This window comes from Coccinella septempunctata, chromosome 4 (genome assembly GCF_907165205.1).
Source record: "Coccinella septempunctata chromosome 4, icCocSept1.1, whole genome shotgun sequence".
In the NCBI taxonomy this organism is placed as follows: domain Eukaryota; kingdom Metazoa; phylum Arthropoda; class Insecta; order Coleoptera; family Coccinellidae; genus Coccinella; species Coccinella septempunctata.
In genome coordinates this window covers 20,599,492-20,625,247 of record NC_058192.1, presented here as the reverse complement: position 1 = coordinate 20,625,247, position 25,756 = coordinate 20,599,492, and the positions used below count along the sequence as shown (strand labels likewise).

Genomic DNA, 25,756 nt, shown 5'->3' with positions numbered 1-25,756 from the left:
GGACAGAATTAGAAATGAAACGTGAAAGGAGTGAAATTTGTTCCAAGAATTAATAACTGCACTCTGTCTACGGATAAAGGGTGATATAATGTTCGAAGGAATTGATAAACATTGAATAGGTGAAGATCTAAATAGTTTCAGTTATAATTCTCGTGGGTAGATTCAGTTCTGCATAGATTTTTTGCACATGAACACTAATCCCAAACGGGGCAACAATATTCAGCAGTCAAAGAACCAAAGCTAGGGCAGCCGTCAGGTGCATCTGCACCCTATGAAGTATTCTTTTGAATGTAAGCTAGTTTATGCAATATATTATTCCTAGTTTTAAATTTCAGACGCAATTTTCTCCAAAGGAGCTTTGAAATTCAGCGAGATATTCACAATTGAAGTAATGTTACAAAAAAGAATTTCCAATTTTCTATGTTTGATGATTATTCAAATGGAAACACGAAGCATCGGTTATTCTGGTTAGGACGCAAACGGAACCCACAAAAAATATTTTCTTGCAATTCAAAAATATATAAATTTGATATAATGGAAATATCGAAAATATGATGGAGTGATTCGAAAATAACATGTTGATGTTTCTCATCCTAAAAATTGGATGAGAAATAGGTGATTCTTTGATGTTATCATTGAAATTACAACAAAAAGCAGGAACAATTGCCGCTCAAGAAACAAAGTTCAATCTATTGTTTGTACTACGACCAGAGTAAAGGTTGCAATGATAATATGTGATAAATAAACGTTTTCTAGTGTTTTATCTTGGCATTATAGATATCCTACGTTTTTTCTCTATCTCTAGAAGGTCAAGATGCTCAAATTCTATATGCAGTTTCTCCATATATTTCCTGCAAAGCAACTGAATCTTGTCAATAACCTATACTTAACCCTTCCTTCATATTAAAGTTCTAGAGATAATACCTATAGTTACAGGTAGGATGTCCCTGATATACAATAAAGCATGCCCAAACTCAACTCAACCTGATTCATCTTAATGGTCTCCTTGGTTCTATAGAGTACCATACTGTAAACTTGCAGTTGATAACACTATTCCCTCACCTACAAATTGAATAACTTGTCTGCATGAGGCATATAAAGCTCGCACATCACAGGTTGCTTTGGAATCGCAAGGAAATATCGACTATGATAAGAATGGGAGAGTGTGTAAATTTGAACATATAAAGGGGTAGCCCATTTTCAATAAAAAAAATTCTATTCGATTGTCGGTTCATCTTTCGATTTCATATCCAAAGCAAGGTCAACTTCAAGAGTATGGCAGATTCAATATATCAAATCTATTTCATTGATGCTACGTTCCTGTCGAGGAATTTAAGGAGTTTGTAAGGCAAAAGCACTATTTAAATGACACCGTCATGGTTATACCTCGTGGTGCAATTTCCTTCTTCAAAGTGATAGGAATGGAAGGTGAAATATAGGTTATAGAGAATATAGGTTATGATGTTACTATACTACAACCTAGTTTAGCTTTGTAGGATTCCCACAATCGATTCAACTTGTCTGCCCTGATCCAATCTCAGTTTTGGTTTAAATTCGATTCCTGAACTCTACATTTTGCTGATGTCAATTTTGAAATTTTATGAGGGAAATTGCTGACTGATTTTGTGTTACACCACGAACTTAATCTTTTGAAATTGAGAAAATTCGTATCCTATTTGAATTGTACATCGTTTAGTTGCTTCATTAGTTTTGGAATTGAATTATATTGTTCACGGAAAATTAATAGAATATTTGGATTTATACCATAAAAATGATGGAAACCTCCCAAAAGACTTATCAACTACCTGTTCATAATTTTTTTTTCAAAAATTGAAAATTCCTATCATTTTATTTTACTACAGAATTAATTGCAAAATAATCTACGTCGTAAGGTTATTCGCGGAATATTTTTTGTGCCACAATACAAAGGATTAATTCAATCCACAATTTCCTGTCCTCGCAAAACGATTAAATAAACAGTAGTTTTTAAATTTTTCAAGAATTAGATTGAAGTGTATTCCGATTCGAGTTGGTTTTGAATGACCGAGTTTTCAGAGGAATGTATAGGGTTTTCCTTCAAACGATTCAGTTTAATTCAAGGGTATTTCATGAATCACTGAATAGATTCATCATTACCTATCACAAGGATATTTTATAATATGGAACTTCTCGAGACGTTACAGAGTGAAAATGATCGATCAAAAATGCTGTCTGATGTAAGTTTTTGAGCTTTTTCAAGATTCACTTTCTATAGTTATTCCTTATATTCCGGTTTCCCAGAAAGGAAAAAAAACATCCGACATTTTCCCACCTTATCTCGAGGATTTCTTCAAGATATATTTAAATTTGAAACGATGTCAAATGGGAATACGTTATTTTGATAATTTTCTCGCAATTTTTTCTCATTACTAATGATCATTGATAAGTCTAATTATAATATTCATATTATGGGTACCGCAGAATGTACAAATTGGAAGATAGTTATATAACTGCGACTATAGATGATAGGAATTATAAATTTTCCAGAAAACATGTGGATATGGTTGTAGGGTTTATTGTACTCTTTGTTGAGTTTTTTTTTTATGGAAGAAGAATTACAGGTACGACATATATTAAGTAACATATATTGAAAAAATATGGGACTGGAATATGAAAAAAACACGAGGTTTATATTTAAAAAATGAAAGTTACTATTATATCACTGAAGTGGCGACTGAAAAAAATCTTTGATTATTTCACTGCATTCTACATAAGAAGGTGTATTTAGAATCTCACGTTTCTTTTTCGATATCACTGAATCTTTATTAAGCAGAGCCACCAATTCAAAAAGCCTTAAAATGAGTTTTCACTTATAACTTGAAAAAATCGAGGTCGGACACGTGCCATCCATTTCCCTAGCTGCCATTCAACACCATTGAATTTTGCCCACCCTGTACAGTTCACAACCGTTGTGAACTACTCTAGGAACAAGCCTATCGACTAAGCATCGATTATAAAAAATTTAATGCAATAAGATCTTCGTCCTCATAAGAGTGTATTTTTTGATCGAACCGTTTCCAAACAAAGCACCTCAAAGTTGAGCGAATTTTCAGAGATATTATTGATCATCTGTAGCCAGAAAATTCTATTTATTACATTTTAAAAGTGAAATGCATTTTCATGTAAATGCTTAAAGCCAGTTACAGTCGTTATCTGTTATGTCTTAGTTACTGGTAACATTAACTTTTGTTGGCAGATGTCAACTGTCACTTCTGTGTGGTGAATTTTCACAAGAAGAATAAGGGAAGAGAATACTTCACTTCACATTAAAATATTGTTCAACATGGAGAAGATAAATACTTTTATAGAATGTACCACTTGATAGGGGACTCTGTTCATCCCTGCAAAAATAGGTTACAGTTTGAATATGAAAATAAAACCAAATTCATACATATCTTAAACCAATTGGGTACCTACTCAAGCCTCATTTCACATGTTTCTTGAATGAACTTGAAACATATCATACGATTTTCACAAAATAAGTTTTTAAACCACGACATATGTTTTTCTATCACAATAGCATCTTCAGGTGGGTGAATTTAAACCCCTGTAAACTTCATTAAACACGTGTCGTAGTTTAAAAACTCATTTTGTGAAAATCGTATAATCTGTTTCAAATTCAATTATGGATTTTAATCAAGTATCGGCCACATCAATTCAATGTTTCTTAAATAATGAAGAGCATGCAAAAATGATGATATCAGTGATAATGGACATCAAATTGCTAAGAAGAGGGATTTCAAATTTCTACTGTAATTTATATTTGTGAGTTTGTTATATATGTTCAAATGATTCCAAGCTGAAGATTCAGGAGAAGAACAAAAGTCCTATCAGTTTCCACATGGTGCCGAATCTTTTAATTAAGTCCATGTCGCCCACAATTCAATACCCAGTATGCCTCAAAATAGCGAGTTATTTTTCGTGATCTATGGTAATGGAAGCCTTGGAATAATCTAACAAAAATTATGCAAGTATCTCCACTATCGACAACATTCAAGCCTGAGCCATGAAAAACTATGCCGCTTCCTTAATCTGGATTGTCTAATGGTCGGTTTATGCATATAAAACTGACCGAGATCGGCAAATATACGTCACGTGATCGCCACCTGCCAATCTCCTTTTCAGGTTTTAGTTTTGAGGAAGACTGCATAAACCCACACGGATATGCTCTCTAACATTCCTGGTGCAAATCATTAATAATGGACGAGTTCGGGAACGTTTGCCAACCTTGTTAATATTCGACGAAACACTTACAATGGAAACGTATTTTTTTTAGGTTCTATTTGTGCCTTTCGGTTGCTCTAATCATTTAACAATCCTTGGAAAAACGCCGGCTATCAAAGGATGATTATATTTTATATTCAAGGGATGTTTAGACATTATTATTATAGGTTTTTTCTAGTTTTGTTCTTATAGAACATCTCAACTACTCAAGTGTTTTGTGGTAGGTAGTATCGAAGCTTCAAATCAACGCTATGTGAAGTTGCAATATTTTCACTAACTTACCAAATGGTCGTTGTGTGATGAAACCATCAATGTTATGTATGCACTTTCAGCGGTGGGGAAAGCGTCTGACAGAGATGTAAAAAAAATCGTCAGGTGTACATACTCGAGCGTGTCAGATTAAGATACTGTATATTATGCCCTACGTGTCTTGGTAATAAATTCATGCTTATCTGACAGTTTGCGCGGTGGGGCTGGCCATACGGAAGAGTTGAAAATTTTTCGAGCGTGTCAGATTTTTTGAGGATACCTATGTTAATTGGTCCCAAAGGAAGCTACTTTTCGAGAGACTGACAATTCGGACGTGACGCAAGGTCACGGCGGTCCTTTGAAAATGCAAAAAAATATCGTTTCTTGTACATAATTCGAGCGTGTCAGATTTTCATACAGATGGCTAATCTCGGTGTTGCAGACATGTTGACCCATTAATCTGACACTAATCAGTAGGGGTTTTATTAATCTGACATTTTGAATACGATAACAATGCATTTTTTAGCATCCTCTACCTTTAATCGTTTTTGTATTCACTATGAAAGTTGAAGATAATAAAATTCTATCCAACTTTGGTCTGAAGCAGTTTTACATTATCTTAACCGTTTTCGAGTTAGAGGGCGATAAGGGCGGGGAGCTTAGCCACTCATGCGATAGCCCAAGGTTAGTGCTGCAGAATCCCAGTCTAATCTACATTCATCGCCATATATCTCAAAACATAAAAGAATTGCTTCGGACAAAATCTGTAGAAAATGTTATGCTCTACAACTTTCATAATGAATGCGAAAACAATTTAAAGCCCAGGAGAGGAGAAAATTCAAGAGTAAACGATTTTTTTCACCTTTATAACCAATTTTTATCGTTTCAGCTTGCTGAAACTGTCAGATTATATTTTTTCCGTTATTCTTGAACTATTAGCTTTAAAAAAAGAAAAAATCCACACGTACGTTTTTTTTTTGCTAGTTTGGCGCCCTTCTACTCATCTCCGTCACGCTTAAATTGTAAGATCAAGAGAATAAAATATACTTTTCAACATGTAATCAACCATATATATCTTAATATGACACGCACGAGTATGTAGAATGATCGTTTTTTTTTCTACAATTCTGGCTGGTTGTCCTAGACAATTGCCTCTATATAATACAGATCTAATTTTTGGGAGATGTACACTACAGGGTCCAAAGTTTCTTTCCTCATAATAATCTGACACGCTCGAGTAGATCCCGATTTTCCCTCTTGGGCTCCCCAACTACTAGGATTCTTGAATTATTGAGGCAACCGAAAGGCAAAAATAGAACCTAAGAATATTTTCATTGTAATGTTTTTCATTGTAGCATTATCGGCTATACTTGTTTCAGTAAATTTGGAATTCAGTCTTAAATCCAGTTTTTACCCATGCAAGCCCGGTTTAGGTTTTTTTAAGATCGGAAAATCTATTCACTTTATTTACGTTCTTGCGTGATAAAACCACAAGGTTGCGAGTTTTAGGAGGTTGACCATGGCCGATGGTACGACCTTAAACCGAGCCTCAGCGATGGATCTCGTGGTATCGAACCTAATGAACCGGCTAATTCCGTTTAATCGTTAGCACGAATCGTTATCTAATGGGACGTTCAAAAGTTGCCACGAAAAGGTATGCAGCTCCACTCGAACGTTCTTTATCAGAAAGAAGAGTCCGTAGTTTCTGTCTTATCATTCCCCGAACGAGGCTGATTTAAATCATCTGAAGTATCGAGGATTTCATTGTGGAGTGAATCGCGATTAGAGGTGACCGAATTGCAAACCGCGTTGTTCTGACTTCTTATTCGTCTGTATTCAGTTTTGTGCATCATGGTAGAGATACGGTAAGTCATCTTCTAATCACCCCGAAATCTCAATAATCCACCCTATCAGTGAATGCATCATAAGGAACTCTGGTTTGATCATATTCCAGTAAAATTGGAATTTAACATCTCACCTCATCTATTATTATACTGATGGAATCTTTGTATTTTAGTTCATATGGTTTTTTCTATTTTTCGTGAAACTTGTTGAGTTTTCTCCTCCCTATATGTAAAATTACCACAATCAACTTTCTGTACACGAGAGAATACATTGAAACTTCAAACGCAGCAGCAATTTCTTCACATAACACGTATTTTTATTTGTGTGTGGTTCAGACATCGACAGAGGAAACAATGAGAATTTGAAGAAAAAGGAATATGCTCCTAATGAAATATTATATACCAATGAACAAAAACAATGTTCTCCAACCGTTTTCAAAATATGAAGAGAGTTTAGAATTAGAGTTCTTTCTTCTGTTTCAAATTGGCTTAGATGTGTTGCGCTTTGATTCTCAATATTTCTTTTTGTTATTCGGGCATTTTTTCTCATCACGAATTTAAATTTTTTAAGAAGTTATTATCTTACCGGGGTCAAATATACATGATGTCCCAGATCCCAAAATTACTCTTAAATAATTCATTACGAACGTATTCTACGATCAAAACATAATGGGAGTTCAAATAATTTCTTGCGAAAAATATTTCTCGACTGACAGCTGTTTGGGGGGTAGCCCTTCTTCTGAACTACTCCAGCTAAAAACATAAAATTAGATGGTATGATTTTTTTTACTTCGGAGTTCCATTATAACTGAACATAATATGAACTATGTGTATGTACAGGGTGGGCAAAATTCGTTGTTTACTGATCTCGAGAACTATAGCAGCTAGAAGAAAACGGATGACATATTTCCGAACTCTTTTTCGGAGAAACAAAGAATGGTGAAAACCGCAGCCTCCTACGATACTTTGTTTTTGAGTTTGACAATTTCGTGAAGTTCTCATAACTCTTTTGTCTTCGAAGTTACAAATCTGAAACTTGACCTTATACAGGCTGTTTGTATGTAGAATCCACTGATGAGCTCAAAATATTTTTTCCTTTCGAATCATTAGGTGAGCTTCAAATGCAAACTGTTATTGAATTTGTTATTTTTGAATTGGAAAAAAATCTTTTGTCTGTAGATTCTACGTATGAAAGTGCCTAAGAAGGATGAAATTTCAGATCTGTAACTTCAAAGACAAAAAAGTTATGAGAACTTTTCGGAATCGTCAAAATCCCAATTTGTTTATAACTCGACAGTTTAAAATGATAGGTCGATTCTATTGTCAGATTTGGATTAGTCATGAAAAAAGAGCTCGAAAATGTGTCATCCTTTTTCTTCTAGCTCCTTCTAGAGATCCCCTCAGTAGACAACGAATTTTGCCCACCTTGCACTGTATTTTTGCCATTATTATGACAAAATTTGGCAGGGACAAATAAATATCATCATTATGGTTTTTTTTTTTTGTTGCGATTGGGCAAATTGTTTGGTGACTATCAGAAAACACTTATTTCACCCTAGACCATTTTTTTCGTAGTGCTTTCGACCAGGGGTTGCTTTTCGCTGTAGAGACGTTCTAAGAATTTTATTTTCTGTTCAAAAATTTAATCAGACTACCGTTTCGCATTAGAAGTACCTATGTAATTGTTTACATATATGTAGAAATTAGTATTTATGTTGCAAAATAGGGTCCGTGCTTGACAGTACAGAATAAAGTTGGTCATGAATTCTTCTACATTTTGGCCTCCCTGAATCCGGACACCCTCTATTACTAAAACAAGAAAACATTATTTGGATGAAGATTACCTATTTCATCTTTCTCTATTCCAAAGGCTATATCCGTAAATTTTGTTTCACTTCGCACTTCGTTGCCAATGTTATTTTTTCCAGTTGAAAATTACTTCATTTATTACTCTACTGCAATCTCGGATCTTATTCATCAACCTTCATGTACTGAATGAGGAGATCAAAGTTCGTGAATCTTTTTTTTAGTCTCATAAGTACCTTCCAATTGTATTTTATTTCCCACAATTCAGAATGCATTATTTTTACTTCCTTAATGACATTCTTGAGTTAACCATGTCGAAATATTATGTTAACAAGGTAGTTCAAAGTTATACATTATGGCGAAAAAAAATTAAATGTGAATGTTTCATTGGATATCCGCAGATCCGGCAAATTCTAATCGAGTTTTTTATCCTTATCGGTTTTGAATATATCATAAGGAGGAGGTTATCGAATAACCTTCACCTTGCGAATTTAGTTTCACGAGGGCTGAAGCTGGACTTTTCGGATTTAGATTTCTCCATTATCTAAATAATAAAAGTGATTATTGATCTAGAGTCCCCTTTGATTATTGATTTTTAACAACAAATTTTGATTGGTATCTGTCACAGCGAAATCATGACCAAAACAAATATTTTGAAAAGTGTTGATTAGGTTTAGATAACTTGCAAACAACTCAAAACTCAAAAAAAAATTCAGATATTCGAAAATTACACTACAATTTTATAGATCAGTATAGATCGAGCAGGTATAGATAATCATCGCAGTTGGCATTGACATTAGTCTGTGCTGCTCCTTTATTAAGGGGTTTCGAAAATAGAATCTCAAAATTGACGCCCATTTCGATGTGACGAATCATTTATAAGGACGCCGTTTTTAGGATAATCAAAAATTAAGGAAGTTTTTATTGATATGTATCGAGTAACATTTATTAAGCAAAATAAACTGTTCAATCTTAATCCTTATTCCAAAAAATACAGTATCCTAATGCGCATATACTACCAAGTCTTACAGGATCGATCTCAAAATGAATAATAATCAATTTTTTGTGTCCTGAGTCGTGATGTATAATTTGAAAAACATTCCTCATACATAATTAGATTTGATTATTCATATTTACGTTTCAATGAGTTCCCATTATAAAATAAATGAATTGTGGCATATTTTTCCGATGGTGGTGGAGTTTAACCTTCAGTTCTTTTTAATGAAAAATCACATTCACTAAATCGGTTTCTGGTTCACCTGTTTGAGTCGTTAGTGCTGCAGTGTTATTGGTGTTGGTTTGTTCTTGTATCGGTTTCTTATTTCGTTGTCTAATTCTTCGGATATGGCGTGGCCTTCTGGAATGTCAAGGTGAATATTCGGTTCTGTAATCAGATGTATTGTGTAGGTTGGGAAAATTTCCTTACTTTTTTGTGGTAGCTCGGTGACTGTTGGAAAAAAAATAGGTACTTAACGCTTTCATTTTTGTTGTTTCATTATATGTTTCCATATAATGAAAGTTCTCTATAATTTTGTTATTAGTAGCCACTCTCAGCATTGATGCATACGAAGGGTTTTGAAAGGAAAACAATTCAGGGACTAACTATTTGTTCTTCTAGAAGTTATCTTTATTTTCATAATTATGTTATTCGAAAAGACCCCTCTATCGATGTGGTTTTCTCTATATTTCATAAAAATATAATAGATAATTTTTTTCTAATATGGGTTTATTCCTTAGAATATATAGTTATTTTGTGTTCTAAGGTTTATTCAGATGATTTGATTGTTCCCAGAGCGACAGAAATACAAATGTTTTTTCAGCGTAGATTTTAATTGCTAATCTAATGATATCTTCTTAATTGCATGCTGTGTCGGCAAACTTGTACAACAGCTTCTTCAGTAATTATTTAATTGGTGAGAGGTTTTCCATCATTCAACAGAACGTTCAATATCCACTTATAGAATGAGCCCATCAGCGGAAAATTTTTTGCACGAAATGAAACTCAAAGAAACATTTCGGTAAAAATTCTTCTATACGTACAGGGTGTCCCATTAGAAGTTTAGGGAATCTTGAAATTTTGTACAAAGACGTTAGGCTAATGGACTCTTTTGAAATATTTGCGATTTATGACTGAATTGATGTATCGTTTATTTCAATTGGAACACCATATTATTAAATTTTCTAATTCATCTTCAAATTCTAAGATTATTCTGTGCAGCATTCCATATAGCTATTGAGAGCAGTTCTCAGGTAATTCACCATTTTCTTGAAATATATATAATTCTTCATAATTCTTTTGTTCACAGTTGTCAAAATGTGGCTCAACGCTCAAATTATACTTTCGAGTGTTTGTGTTACATCAAAAATAAATGAGGATCATCTTAATGCGAATAATTCTGACATTGAGCCATTTTTAGACTGTCAACAACCGAAACATAGACAAATATTACATAATGTATGTAGTGACGAACATAAATAAAAAATAATACATAGCTAATTCGCTCTGAAGCTTGCCATCTTTCAGAATATATCACGAATGGTACAATTTAGGTATGGGAAACATTTAGAAGGCTGCACTTGTTTTCATGTTCTGAATAATGTGAAATGTGGGGACGAAACCTACTGTTTGCATTCGAAAAAACGCCTTCTTTTGAACGCCAACTTTAAGTCTCGTTGGAATCTATGTGGCTTGCAGAATAACGTTAAAAAAATTTTCGGCAAACGATATCCTACACCAGATTTGGGCTTATGCGTGGCGCAAGGCCATTTTGCCTCTTATCTTCGTAGAAAATTTCAAACAGATGCAATATAGAAGCTGATCCATAAATAAATTTTTCTAGTTTGTGAGATCACTCCTTAGCCAAAAGTAAGGATAGTTTTTTATATAAATGTCTCTCGAATTCTCATCCTTTAGATCAATATCCATTTGATTCGGTTGTTCTCTATTGCATTATTCAATCGAATAGATAATATTCCGGTTGGAATTGAAGAATAAATAATAAATCGGTACCATTATTTACCAACTTCGATAAGCTAACTTCAACGATTTAACGAAATTGAATTACAGTCAGCTTTTGTTAAGCGGTTTAAAAATTATTAATTCCTTTTCCTATATAATATACAGGGTGTCTCATCTGGGGTGCCATTCGAAGTTATGGAAGAGGAGGAATATACATAATGAGTCATAAATAGATGAATTTACTTTCCAAGCAGATTCCTTGGCCAGAAAAAAATGATAGTGTTACGAAAACTACAGTGTCCGGTAAGGAAAATTGCAGAAGGCAAGGTTAACAGATGTCAGTTGAATTTTAAAGTTAATTGTAGATAATTTTTTGGAGATTCTGAATTGATTGTAATTGAAGAAAAGTATTTCATTAGTAGTGTTTGAATTCATCGGACACGATATCATAAAAATCCAAATAAACCCCTTCAATGGATAAAAAAAAATTTTTTTTTTCTTCTTATTGACTAATAATAGGATCGGGAAAAAATTTTGCAGAAATTATTACCTCGTTCTTGAGGAAAAAAGCAAAATTCCCGAATTGTTATATCCTTTGAAAGGGATGAAAATTCGAAAAAAATTTATATGACAAACTGAAAATCCCCTGACAAGGTAGATATTTATTTATCATCCTGTATATTCCTCATCTTCCCAGTGCCGGATCTAGGGGGTTGCAAGCGGGAGTCCTTGCCCGAGGCGGCAAATTTGGGGCTAGACTGTGACGGTTTTGTTACCGTATTTATGGTATTTTTCAATAATGATACAGAATAGTTTATTTAATTCATTATCGAGTACAACTATCTTTGTGACAAACAGGTTCAACAATGAATTAATGTTCACACAGATGCAGAACAAATACATATATACAACATGTGTTTTCCTAGAAGTTTTAGAAATGAAATGGCTTCAGCCTTAATACCCTTTTTAGACAAATTCAAAGCTTACCAGACGAATAAACATTTCGCGTTGTGGTGGCAGCAGTAAGATGAAGGGGTTTACGTGTTCCTTAGGGTCTGTAGTTTTTAGTACATTAGTTTAGTAGTTTTTTGGAATATGACTAGCGGGCATTTCGGCATTCCTGTCAAAGTTTCTGGGCTCGCCAACTTGAGGAAACACAAGTAAAGCTACATTCACAATCAATTCACGGGCCGAAGTGCACTTCGGCACGGAAGCTTAGCAGATGGCGTTCTCCGTTACCATTCACAATGAAATTCAAGACAAAATTTCTTGCAAGTTGCAAACTATCACTTCGGCAAGGAATTTCGTGCCGGCTATAGATGATGCTGATGCTTATGCTTTGATCAGTTACATTTTTGATTCATTTGAGTATTTGGTACCAAGATTATTGCGAATGGTAAATTACGTGCCGAAGTGCACTTCGGCCCGCGAATTGATTGTGAATGCAGCTTAATCGACGAGGAAGAGGACATGGACAATCGAGAGTTACGTTGCTTCAAAGATGGAGACTTGATGATGGATTTTTTCAATTTCTTCGAAGTACGACCAAGATGGGCAAATGAAAATGTGCAGTGGTATTTTTGAATACACATGCACCTGAAACTCATGTTTTCACTCGTTACATAAAGTATGGAATAAATTAATTTCTACGCACTAGGATTGAAAAAAAAATTCTAGAACACGTCGATCTACTTTTTAAGAGAGACATTTTTTGGCATATTATCTATCCCTAGCTTCACTTCCTTAGCGGGGATGAGTGTCACCCCTCGTTTTTGTGATGGGAAGGGGGGTCGACTGACACCTTATTTTAAAGGTCTCTCGCTCCACATCATAGCCCTAGAGTTTGAAGTTGCTAGTATTATCTTTTTTAATATGAGAGCTTATCAAAATTCCTAATTTTATTAGTTTTCTCAAGCTGTCATATTAACAGAAATTACAGTAGCAACTTCAAACTAGGGTTATAACTATCTACTCAAATAATAAACAATAACTTACTTTACTTAATTAAATATCAAACTGACACCCTTTTTGTGCATGACAGTATCCCAAACGATCGACAAATTCGTGTTGGACCATACTTATAGTTTGGCAACTGATATTGGCACATTCGATTTTAATTCTACTTCTTAAGTCCGCAATTGTTTCAGGTTTTGTCTTTAAAGAATATTTTTCAATGACGGCTTGAGAAAACTAATGAAATTAGTAATTTTGACAAGCTGTCATGTTAACAAAGATAACACTAGTAACTACAAACTCTGGGGATATGATATAGAGCGAGCGACCTTCAAAATGATGTATCACTCGACCCCCCTTCTCAATACAAAAACTAGGGGTGGCACTCATCCCCGCTCAGGTGGTGAAGCTAGAGGCAAGGTTATATGCCTAAAATGTGCCCCTCTTAAAAAGCAGATCGACGTGTTCCAGCATTTATTTTTTTTTTAATCCCAGTGCGACAAAATGAATTTATCCCATACTTTATGTACACACTGTGTCAATAATAGATTTTATAGAAACCTTCGGTTTTATTTTGAAACTCTAGGGTTATAACTACCTACTCAAATGATAAACAATAACTTACTTTACTTAATTGAATATTCAAACTGACACCCTTTTTGTGCATAACAGTATCCCAAACGATCGACAAATTCGTGTTGGACCATACTTATAGTTTGGCAACTGATATTGGCACATTCGATTTTAATTCTACTTTTTAAGTCCGCAATTGTTTCAGGTTTTGTCTATAAAGAATATTTTTCAATGACGGCTTGAGAAAACTAATGAAATTAGTAATTTTGACAAGCTGTCATGTTAACAACAACAACTACAAACTCTAGGGATATGATATAGAGCGAGAGACTTTCAAAATGATGTATCACTCGACCCCCCCTTCTCAATACAAAAACTAGGGGTGGCACTCATCCCCGCTCAGGGGGTGAAGCTAGAGGCAAGGTAATATGCCTAAAATGTGCTCCTCTTAAAAAGCAGATCGACGTGTTCCAGCATTTTTTTTTTTACCCCAGTGCGACAAAATGAATTTATTCCATACTTTATGTACACACTTCCAGAATTTATTCCATACTTTATGTACACACTGTGTGCATAATAGATTTTATAGAAACCTTTCGTTTTATTTCGTTATTCTGAACCACTGAACCTATATCCGAATTTTTACCCATCAATCCTGAGAGACCGTGTATAGGAGAAGGAACTGATGAGCTTTGAAAGGCCCAACAAAAGCTGCTTGTAACACAATTGCGTTCAATCAAGTGGGTAAATAATGGTATTCATCGGGATGGTGGCGATTTCAATGAAATTTTCATTATTGAATATTATATGGGAATCTTTTTCTTTAATTTCAACCTGAATATCATCTATTTGAATAATGCAATAGGGAACAACCGAATAAATTGGAAATTAATGATCCCGGGTTTGGGGTATTGTTCACCAGACGAGGTTCAAAGGTCATCAATGTCATCATAATCGGATCGTATCGATACTAATGATTGACTTCCTCGGAAAAATCGTATCGCGTTATTCTCTTAAAGTCCGTTGTGTTCCAGAAACTTTATCACCGTAAAAAAACATCACGGAATTTCTAGTGGTACCGTCTCAGCGGACCGCACGTTCCAATTTCGCATAGACTACGAACTTCGGAACCATCGTCTGATACTTGAACGCGACTTTGGTGGGGATCTCTGCCGGTAATGAATAATGATCGTGATAAGTGCTTTTGAATCTGCAAAGAACGCCACCCAACACACGACAATATTTGTCTTGCGGCCTCGAGACAAACACAAACAATATAGTTTCTTTGCACGGGAGTCTCCTTGTGCAACAGATCTAGATCTGTAAGTATTTGGAAAATCAAAGAACTTAAAGGAACTGGTGTCCAATGAAGTCTATTCGATCGAAGAAGCAGTCTTGTCCAATTTTTCTGTGTATGCGCTCCTTAATCATTATTATTTATATACGCTGAACAATATAACTGGTTATCAATGTCCATGGTGGTATATTGTGTTAACGCAAAAACAATAGACGGGGCAAGCGCTACAAAAAAGGGTGTGTTTCGTCCTGAAGACGAAGGAATATTGTGACTGTTTAATTTGGGAATAATACAAATTGTTTTGTGTTGTCCTTGCAGGTGAACGCTGAAGATGCTGGCAGAAAACAAGTCGTGAGTATTTGTGCCAGTACTCGTTGCAGAATTTCTTGCATGGACTTATTTTCTGCAAGGATATGCGATTTTTTTGCAACTAATTTATCTTTCCAAAATCTTTGCTATTGTTTTTTGTTTGTGCAACTATTTTTTGGATACTGCCTCGCCAATTTCTCTCAGCTTGTTCTGCTGGTTTTCCGCACGAATGCTAGTTTATACATACTATCTGCTATAAGCTCCTTTTTCAGGTATGACTCGACTGAGTCATATTTATACATGAATGATAATTTTTATGGAAAATGAATTTCTGAATCACAATATAGAATTGTGGAGATTCATACTGTATAACTATATTTTCAAGTTTTCAATCGGACTTCCACTCCCCCTAGACTAGTTCCTTTTTTCAGGCCCACACAAATTTCATTTCTTTACTTTACTTACTTACATGATACAGGGTGTACTGAAAATGTAGCAAAAATGCAGTATTTGACTCCTTGTTCCTTTCGTGGAGAAACGTGGGATTAGTTCTTTGAACAAAAATGGCTGCATACAACTACTGAATATGCTCTCTTTAGTAGTTTTATGCTTAGTGTAGTGTGTGAATAGAATATTTTTTTTTTAAGAATCAAACATTCAACAAATTCCACTTAATAGTGGTTTTAGCTTTTAGCCCATATTCAATAGACAAAAGGTCTCGTTTACCCATCCAAAAAGAAGAAACTATAAACTACAGTAGAAACCACATTATCCGAACCCCAGTTATACGGATTTCCGATTATCCTGACGTCCTCGAAATGAAAAACATGAAATATTTCAACCCAGAATTAAATCAACATAAGTACATACATATTATGCAAATATTTAGGAAGAATCTAGTCGATTTATTTTTTTTTTATGAATATTCATTTATGTTGCTGAGTGATATTTTTGTTTTCGTCAATAAATATACAGAGTGAGTCTTGACTCATACAAATATTTCAACAGTAGATACTTGAGGTCAAAAGAAACACTTTTTTTCTATACAATTCTTTCCGATTCAGCTCAGTTTAAAAGATAGGCTGTTGAAAAGCCATGAAAAAATGTTATTTCAATTTCTATCTCACAAACGGTATTATCGAATGAAATGAATTTCAGAATATAGTTTTTTATTTATTTGATTAATCTTTTTCGAACATACGGTATCACCTACGTCTTCCAGTTTTCTTATTATGACCATTACGTTCCATAAAATTACCAAAATTCAAAGAACCCAACTCTTAAAACTAAGTTGGATGCTATCAAATTAGTATTTAAACGTTTTGTGAAATGAAAGTATTCTTCATATTTTCTTGTATAATGCGCCGTTTTCGAATAATTTGATGTTCAAAAATTAAAAAGTATCTTGAAATTCGAAAAATTGGATACTTTGGTAAATACAACTCTTTTTAGAAAATCCACATGTGTAGTATCACAGATTCAGATAGCTATTCTGAAGGTAATTTTGTTTTTCCAGAGGTGGCACAGCTTATTATGAAAAGTCGAAATGGCTATATCTTTTTATCAGGGTCGAATAGAAAAAAATGGTATAGGAAAAAAGTGTTTCTTTTGAACTCGAGAATCTACTGTTGAAATATTTGTACGAGTCAAAGACTCACCCTTCACAAACCTTTTAGGGCTTTCACTCCCAATCTCTGAAACAAAATTAATTAAAAATGAAATCAACGATTTGCTCCTGCGTGAATTCTTGCACTAATTTGTTAGGAGCAAATTAACTAGAAAAAATTGTTGCCTGACAATGAACTCAAAATAAATAACGTTGAAACTATAATTCTTCGTAACGTTTCGGAGGTTTGTGAAGAGATGCAAAATCCTCCCAAAATAAATTTCAATCGATATCTGAAAGACTCACCCTGTATACATATTGTATTGACAACATAGCTTATTGTTATTTCGAGAAAAATTACTTTCAGTCTGATCAATAGTTTAGGAAATTTCATTAAAAGTAATAAAGGTATAGTTAATAAAGATCTGGGTCAATAATTTTAATTATTTTTTAATGAAATTCTCTGTTATCAATTAATTGTCGTTTTTCATCATTCCTTATTTCATATATCTAATATTATTTCAATGAACCAGTGTTTCGCCTAAAATAACTTTGAAGGGACTGAACATCTACTGAGTTTCCCTTATCCAGGCGCCGGAGACTTCACCAAAGACTGATAGTAATTAATCAGTAGTGCTGATCATAAGTGGAATACAAGTAAAAAAACGCGTCATCAACGTTTGCGACCGACCATTGATGCTGATCATCAGTCCTTAATGAATTGGTCTGAATAGTTTTTTTTTTTCCAAGAATATTTTATTTTTATCTGCGTTCTTATCAAGTTTCGACTTTCCTGTATCAAAGTGCGTTTACCCGTGAATGGAATGAATCAGAAAGAAAAGGGGTCATTCAGGAATTCATTTTCCATGTTATCGAGAAACCTGTTCCACATTTCAGCATGAAAATCTCCTTCAAATTATTGTTCTGTATTCTTCCACTTATCTCTCGTCATATCTTGATATATGAAATCTTAATATGCGGTCATCATTACTCCACTCAATGTGTTGCTGTGGTTGTGTATTGTCTGATTTTTCCGTTTTCACCTTACCTTGTATTTTGGTATTCGTTCATTGATTTATTATTGTTTTTAATAATTTTTAATTGTGGCCCCTTGGAGGATTCGGATTCAGAATGGCATTTATTAGGTAGGATGTCTGTCTTGCTTTCTCTTTTTCATATTATTGATTTGGCACTGAAATTACGATTGTTTTTATGCAAAAAGATATTTTCCTCCGATTTTGGCATATTTTACAGATTGTTTGTATAATTTTCCATTTTATTATTATTATTATGATTTATTATACAAATATGAATTCAGTTAGGATCCGTCTAGCTTTTCTAGATATTTGACATCAATCTTTTTCTTCATGCTCTAGTAGGGTGAAGATTAACAAAGTATCTTTTTCTGTTCAGAACTGCTTCTAATATTAATATGATGTTGTTCAATTTCTGTTGCTTTAAATTATTATAAAAAGCGTATTATTCTAATACATAACTAGAAAACGGTGGAAAATATCCTGTTCTCTTTAGATGCTAGTATGAGGTGTGAAGTTATTGAGATCACGTTAATTAACGTTCTGAGCAACCCATATCTCTCAAAAAAAGATTAGCACAAAGTGATTTCACCGATATAATTGTTTTCATTCAGTACACCTAATTTTTCAGGATCAAAGAGCAATTGGGGAAAAAAAGTTTAATATGTTATCAAAATTTATCAATATAATAATGGTTATCTGTTCTTGAACCCATTATATTCTAGAAATCATGTCGATTATATCCATAAGAACGATTAAATTTTCATATTTTCTACATTCTTTGAATATATTTAGCTCAAGAATCAATTTTCTTTTTACCTTTTTGCCTCAGAACTGCACCGGCATTCTCCAACAGATATGTGTCATAACAAGCGTTCGAAAAAAAATCGATGGTACTGGGAAGGTTGTTGTTCTGTGCCTAATTTTAATGCATATAATCTACCTCCACATCATAGTTTCCAGATTAGAAATATTTTCTGTGAAATTGCTGAAATGCGTAATAATTGCATAATGTAACTATGCTTCGAAAAATAATTGAACTCAAGTTATGTCGTAAAGGGTGTTTTATTTAATTTCATCGAAAGAATACTGTATTACGATTACATGTGATCTTCACAAAGACAGTTCTATTCAACTCGTTCTGCAATGAGTTATTTAGTAGGGTTGTATCTCATAATGATGTCTCTGAGAAATATAATGGGCCATATGCATAAAGAAGTAGTAAATGCTTTCACTTCAGTTTATTGAAAGGAAATCATACATTTTATAAGCAACTGACAAAGATAGTATTATAGTAAAAGCAAATAGTCTTATTTATGCATACGACTCAATGTCTCTATTTCTTGTGTTATCAAATATCAATTCTCTAAATTTTCAAGTCGCAAATAAATTCCCTCACCCACACAAATACCTGCATGCTTTCAGATGTTTTTACATCTTTTTTTTCCAACATTTAATACCTGTAATTCTAAAAATTCATCATTTTGTTTGCAGGGACATGGACGGAACAGGCGTAGCGTTGGCTATCAGTGCCTTGAAGGTGCTTGCTTTCGTTTATGACGTCCTCACGTACCCTGTGTACTTGATCCTCCAAAGGCCATGGAAAGTTAGGGCACTTGCCAGAAAAGTTCAGGTCAGTTGAGCCATACTTGAAGTAGAAAAATGTGTCCAGTAGATTGGAAATCAGCTGAATCTCCCGTTTGCAGCAGTTGCTTGAGCGTTTTTAGCGAAACTGAAACTGAGCACTTCAAATCATGTTTCTTTTTTTTTTACAATGCATCTTTTTCGACACCATCGAATAGACAAGGCTGCAACACAGAACAAGTCGTCACCTCTGATGTTCAAAATTGTTCCAAATGTGTTAAGTTTCGGAAAAATTTAGTCAATCAATATTGTGGGTATTTCATCAAAAAAACACAATAACATTTAAAAATCAAAATTTGATAGCTCCTGTAATTTCTTGCTTGGTAACGGTTTTTGGGGAAAAAAAATATCTTTCAAACGTGAGTCGTATTGGCTGGAATTAGCTTCTGACCTAAATTTACCAAATTGGCAAATTGGCTAGTTCAATTCAGATCGTAATACTCGTTGATATTCATATCATATTCATATATAATAATCCTTATTATTAAAATGTAAATATTCGTATTCAAAAGGTTGAACTATTCAATCCGTATAATAGAAAAAGGTTCGATAAAACAAATATCATGACCAAATCATGCTCAGCAACACAAGGCATTTCTGACAGAATGAGCTAAGGCTGATATGAAACTCAACTACCCTCCACCCTCATAGAGGGTGTAGGTAGGTATGACCAACTCCTCAAGTACACTTGAAAAGTTTCGTTAAGTATCTACTAATAATAACACTATTCAACAAGGGTTCTCCCACCTAAGAGATTTATATTTTTTTGTTAGGTATTCCTCACCTTATTACAAAAATAATAGTACTTACGTTTGTTTAGCTCCCGTTATCAAAATAAAAGACATGCGTGAATTGTCCATGTTCGTACTTCTGTACCCTACGATACTTTATAAAATAAACAAACTATTGAAACAAGTTCAGTTTCTGGCAGCATTGAATGAATTTGAAAAAAGCCTGGTTGTCCTTTGTAGAAGTGACCAAAAATTTTCTTGGCAATCACAAATCTCCGCAATATGTAAATATCGTCAAAACGATGTTACAGGCTCATCAAAAAATGGAATGCAACATGTCCCACCTAAGAGATTTATATTTTTTGGTTAGGTATTCCTCACCTTATTACAAAAATAATAGTACTTACGTTTGTTTAGCTCCCGTTATCAAAATAAAAGACATGCGTGAATTGTCCATGTTCGCACTTCTGTACCCTACGATATTTTATAAAATAAACAAACTATTGAGACAAGTTCGGTTTCTGGCAGCATTGAATGACTTTGAAAAAGAAGCCTGGTTGTCCTTTGTAGAAGTGACCAAAAATTTTCTTGGCAATCACAAATCTCCGCAATATGTAGGTAAATATCTAAATATCGTCAAAACGATGTTACAGGCTCATCAAAAAATGGGATGCAACATGTCCTTAAAGCCCGTTTGCAACAGCCGAGAATTCTCTGGAGAATTCTCTACAAAATTCTCGCAAGAAAACGGCAGAGATTATTTTGTATGCAACTGAACAGAGAATTCTACCGAAAGTGCGTATGCAACGGTATATAATTCACGGCGCATGAATTTCCGAGCAAATTCTCTAGAGAATTCTCGGCTGTTGCAAACGGGCTTAAAAATACACTTTTTGCAATCACATATTAATTTCTTTCCACAAAATATGGGAGCCGTAAGTGACGAGCATGGAGAGCGATTCCATCAAGACATCGCGTCATTCGAAAAACGCTACCAAGGCAAAGGGGAACCCTCTATGCTTGCTGAATAGTGTTGGTCCATCGTTAGAGAAATACTGGAGTCGTCCTACAGCAGAAAAGACAAAAGATCTAAGCGATCGGAATCTTTTACACCATTGCAAATATTATAATGCATTGTTTTTGTTAAAAATCATGAATATAATTATTAAAAAACAACAAGAGCTAACTTCCACTTTTTATTTATCGTGCGTTTATACCTTGGCTACGAAGATTCAAAATATATATATTTCCCTTAGGTGGGAGAACAAAGGTATAATTTTGTCGATCAGTGTAATTATTAATAGAATTTTTTTCATACTATACTTATCATTTATAGTAACCGACAGTCAGTGTGTTGTGGCCTTGAATTTTCGATGATTTCATGTTCTCTTCTGATTCTGAGTAGTGTAGATTTCAGAAATTGTTCTCCTCACCAAAAAAAATCTCGATCAAACGCACATCACAGCTTTGGTATACAATGTTGGATTCTTGGAAGGATATACCTTCAGGCTGTTTGTTAAAAGTTGTGTTGGTTGAATTAATTTCGTTCACAGTTGTTATTTTTCTATTGTAGGTTGTAAGTTTGTTATTTTGCTGATTAGTATAGATTGTATTGTTCATTGTAGGCAACGATTATTGCAAGTGAAACTGAATCGTCGAAAAAAGATGTGCGCATTGATATCAATGGATCCCTTAATTCGGCTATAGCCAAACAGGTATACAAGATTGTTTCAAATGAAAATTTTAATTTATTTTAAGGGGTTGGTTTGGATTGATAGGCGAATATTCTTTTTTCAGAACGAATTATTCGGCATTTATTGCCTCATTCGAACAATAAAAAAATCAGAAGTTCAAGTGTTCTCTAATTTTTCGTTTTTCGGATAACTCCCTAATATAATGTCAATGAATCAATTTTTTCAAAAATGACATGCCTTGGACTTCTTTTGTCTGTTGGATTGGCCTATTGGGCGGTCTTCTATAAAAACGTTTCAAAACTAATTTCAAAAAGTCTACCATAAATTATAGAAATGAAGAGTCCTCACTATAATATCCAATAGATAGAAAAAGTTCAGGGTATGTCATTTGAAAAAATTGACTTATTGAAATTTTTTTAAAGGCCATCTGCAGAGTGATCTGAAAAACTGAGAAGGACTTGAAAACTCTTTGGAAATTCAAAAAAATCATACATTTTCAAAATATTATCTCTAGTTAAAACCATCATAATGTAATTTGTCACCAAAAAAGCATTACGAAAAATTATGCCAATTGGGGTATTTCGAAATCGAAATTTCATGTGGATTCCGAATAAAAATTGGGTGTTCCCAGTTAAAAAAAGCAGGGTGGTATCGTGTTTCGTGACTTTCGGACCAGCCTGTAATATCAAAAATGATGAAAGTTTATGCCCTAAGTAGAGTCGATTCCGCAAAACTTTGAATCATTCATCTAGCCCCAAATTATCTCACAAACGGTTTGATCGAATGAAATGAATTTCGAAATATTGTTTTTCTTTTTTCGAACACAAGATATCACCCACATCTTCCAGTTTTCTCATTATGACCATTACGTACCATAAAAATACTGAAAATTCAAAGAACCCAACTCTTGAAACTAAATTGGACGCCATCTAATGAATATTTTATTGTTTTGTAAAATAGAAGTATTCTTCATATTTTTTCGCATAATGAGCAGTTTTCGAGTAATTTGATGTTCAATAATATCTGTGAAATTTGAAAAATTGGGTACTTTGTCTGAATACAACTCTCTTCAAAAGATCCACAGATGTGTATAGTTATCGATTTAGCTTGTTATTCTGAAGATAATTTGATTTTTCCGGGTGTGGCACAATTCATTATCTTTTTATCAGGGCCGAATCGGAAGAAATGGTATGAAAAAGAAGGTTCCTTTCGACCTCAAAAATATACTGTTAAAATATTTTTACGAGTCAAATACTCATCCTGCATGTTTTATGATGATTCAAGAATCAATGATACTATTCGTGTTATTCGATTTGCAGAAATATTGCTTTCAGATATGAATATAAATCAATGAAAAATCATGGACAACTTGAGTAATGTCAACTTACATGAAAGAACCTAGCCAACCTTGCCATAAACTTAAGGTTATGCATAGCTTATGTGTAGCTCGAATTTTTATTTCTACGATTCCTTGAATTGGAGTATTGTTTTCTTCATTATAATCGTGTTATTCATGTTTGAAATGGGACAAAAAAAAGTCATCCAAGAACTTTACAGAAAACTGACACAGAAATGCGATCTGTGCGTTTCAAAGGCTGCTAGGCATCGAGGCTTTCATTGAAATAAACCGAATTCAAAAAGTAAAAGTCAGCACGTATATATAGGATATTTTTTTCAAATCGCGAAACATTTTTCTATGAATAGCTTTCGATACAATCGAATTATTAATGCCATATTTCTTCTTATCATGTGTTCGACATAAAGCTCAACCAACAATAATTTTTTTATGACTTCCACTTATTTTTTACTACATTTGAAATGCTTCTTTGAAACTATAAAACAAAGGTGTGAAGAACCTTCACATTATCGACTGTTAATACGATGGATTCAAAACCACCCTAAAGTTTTAATTTCTCAAATGAAAATCCAGCATAACTCCTGCAAAAATGAGGCGAATAATCTGTATTCTGAAAATCGAATATTCGTTTTATTCTTGGCCTGAAAATCTTTCCGGGAATTCCTAATAACCAGTTAATAGGGTCTATATCCAGGATACTTCATTATATGTGGTATCAGTTGGACGTTGGGTATTTTATACGGAGTGGTCGGTCCATCGAAAACGAAACAAAAGGGGTTTTTCAGGTAGAAATAATAAAATTATGAAGAACCGATATCTAACAAGTGAGGACTAAAAATTCAGAAAGTTCCAATTGAGTTTGATCTGATTTTACCATAAAAATAACATTGCGGATCGAAAGAAAACTTGCTGAATCTGGTATGCTTTATTTGAAATAATATGATTATGGTTTCTACTCAGAAAAATGTTCCTATCAAGAACAAAATTGATCTCTCAATTTTCCAAAATTATATTGCTTCTACCCAAAAAACTTCTTTTTATTGAGAAATGGGGATTTTGAGGATATACTGTAATTAAACTTAAATACTGAATTACATTGTTTTCACTGAAATACGTTATTATTCAAAAGCATCTTAATGAAAATCATATATCTAATTCAGTTTTTCAGTTTGATTATGGATATTCATCAAGTATCGGCCACATACGAATTCATGTGTTGGTGTAGACTGTGCGTTGTCCAATTTCTCTGAACTGTTCTCCACATGTTATGAAACTTCCTGTATATTTATGGTTATAACTTTCGAATAATCTAAGAATGGCACATTATGTTTCTGAATTCGATGCTATTAGGATTAATCATTGTTTTTTTCTGATCCCAGCAGCGACTGGATTTTTGTGTACATTCCGTAGTTACAGTGTTTCGACATTTTTTATTCATGCAGGGTGTCTTAGACGTCGACGTCAAGCCGAAACCGGGAGATAGACCAAGTCTTAATGGTTATCAGAAAAAATATAAACAAAAATAAGTCACGTATTTTAGGCGAAACAAAATCAGAATACTCTCTTCACGTTATAAAAATTGAACTAAGATAAAAGAAGGGTTGAAAGTCTAGGGCCCTAGGGGTTGTAGTAACAGGAGTGAAGAGACCGTTATAGATTTTCAAATTTTTCTGATTACCATTGAGACTTGGCCTATAACCCGGTTTCGTCTTGACGTTGTTATCTGGAACAGCCTGTATATACAATTTTTCCAAATAGCAACAACGTCTTTCACAATTAATTGAGTTTACTTAGTTCACAGTTTTTTTCATCCCGTATGTATTTCTTCCCATTTTCTCTACTATAATGTTTTTTTTTTCACTTTCTTCGACCACTCTATTTATTATGCTTTCTTATAATTAATCATATTTAAAAAACGTTGTGGCTATACCGCCTGGTTGATAATGCACGATAGAATAAATTGCTTATAAACATAATATTATTTAAATAATAATATTTTATGCTAGGTTTGGTTTCCTTTCACATTTTTACGGCTGAAGAATTTTGCCATGGGTCAAATCTTACGTAATATAGCATGAACATTTTTGTCTTTAGACCTGAAGCCCGTCAATTCAGACATTTCACATAATTTATAAAATATCTGAAAAAATTCGTCTCGTCAAAAATGAGCTAGGTTTTTTATCATTGGCGATCTGATACAAACATTTTTTCAAACCAACTTACCTTGCTCATTCTCCTTGAAATAACTTTACCCCAAATAAAAAAGTTTGCTCTATCTCTGGACATATAATTTCAGTATTCTGAAATTGTATTGAACACCGTCGTTATTCGTCTCATGTACCACCTATAAAATGAATCGTTATCCAGATAAGCCTGATGATGTCAAAGGCGCCGAAATCAATTGCTTAATAAAAAATTTATGATACACAGTGTGTAA

At 33.8% G+C, this 25,756-nt stretch overlaps 1 protein-coding gene across 8 annotated transcripts in view; it reads left to right on the top strand.

Annotated features, from left to right (window-relative positions):
- Nucleotides 1-25,756, top strand: part of LOC123312569 (long-chain-fatty-acid--CoA ligase 4) — a 35,909-nt gene that overhangs the window by 4,557 nt on the left and 5,596 nt on the right. The window contains exons 1-4 of one of the 8 annotated variants that reach the window (XM_044897066.1): nt 6,362-6,377; nt 15,263-15,295; nt 19,388-19,526; nt 21,894-21,983. In XM_044897066.1, coding sequence (XP_044753001.1) covers nt 15,276-15,295; nt 19,388-19,526; nt 21,894-21,983 — 249 coding nt within the window. In that variant the 5' untranslated portion in view covers nt 6,362-6,377; nt 15,263-15,275. Of the gene's footprint in view, nt 1-6,175; nt 6,378-9,415; nt 9,533-14,817; nt 14,970-15,262; nt 15,296-17,842; nt 18,005-19,387; nt 19,527-21,893; nt 21,984-25,756 lie in introns of those variants that run through there. The other 7 variants (XM_044897065.1, XM_044897069.1, XM_044897064.1 and 4 more) reach the window with 7 other exon arrangements.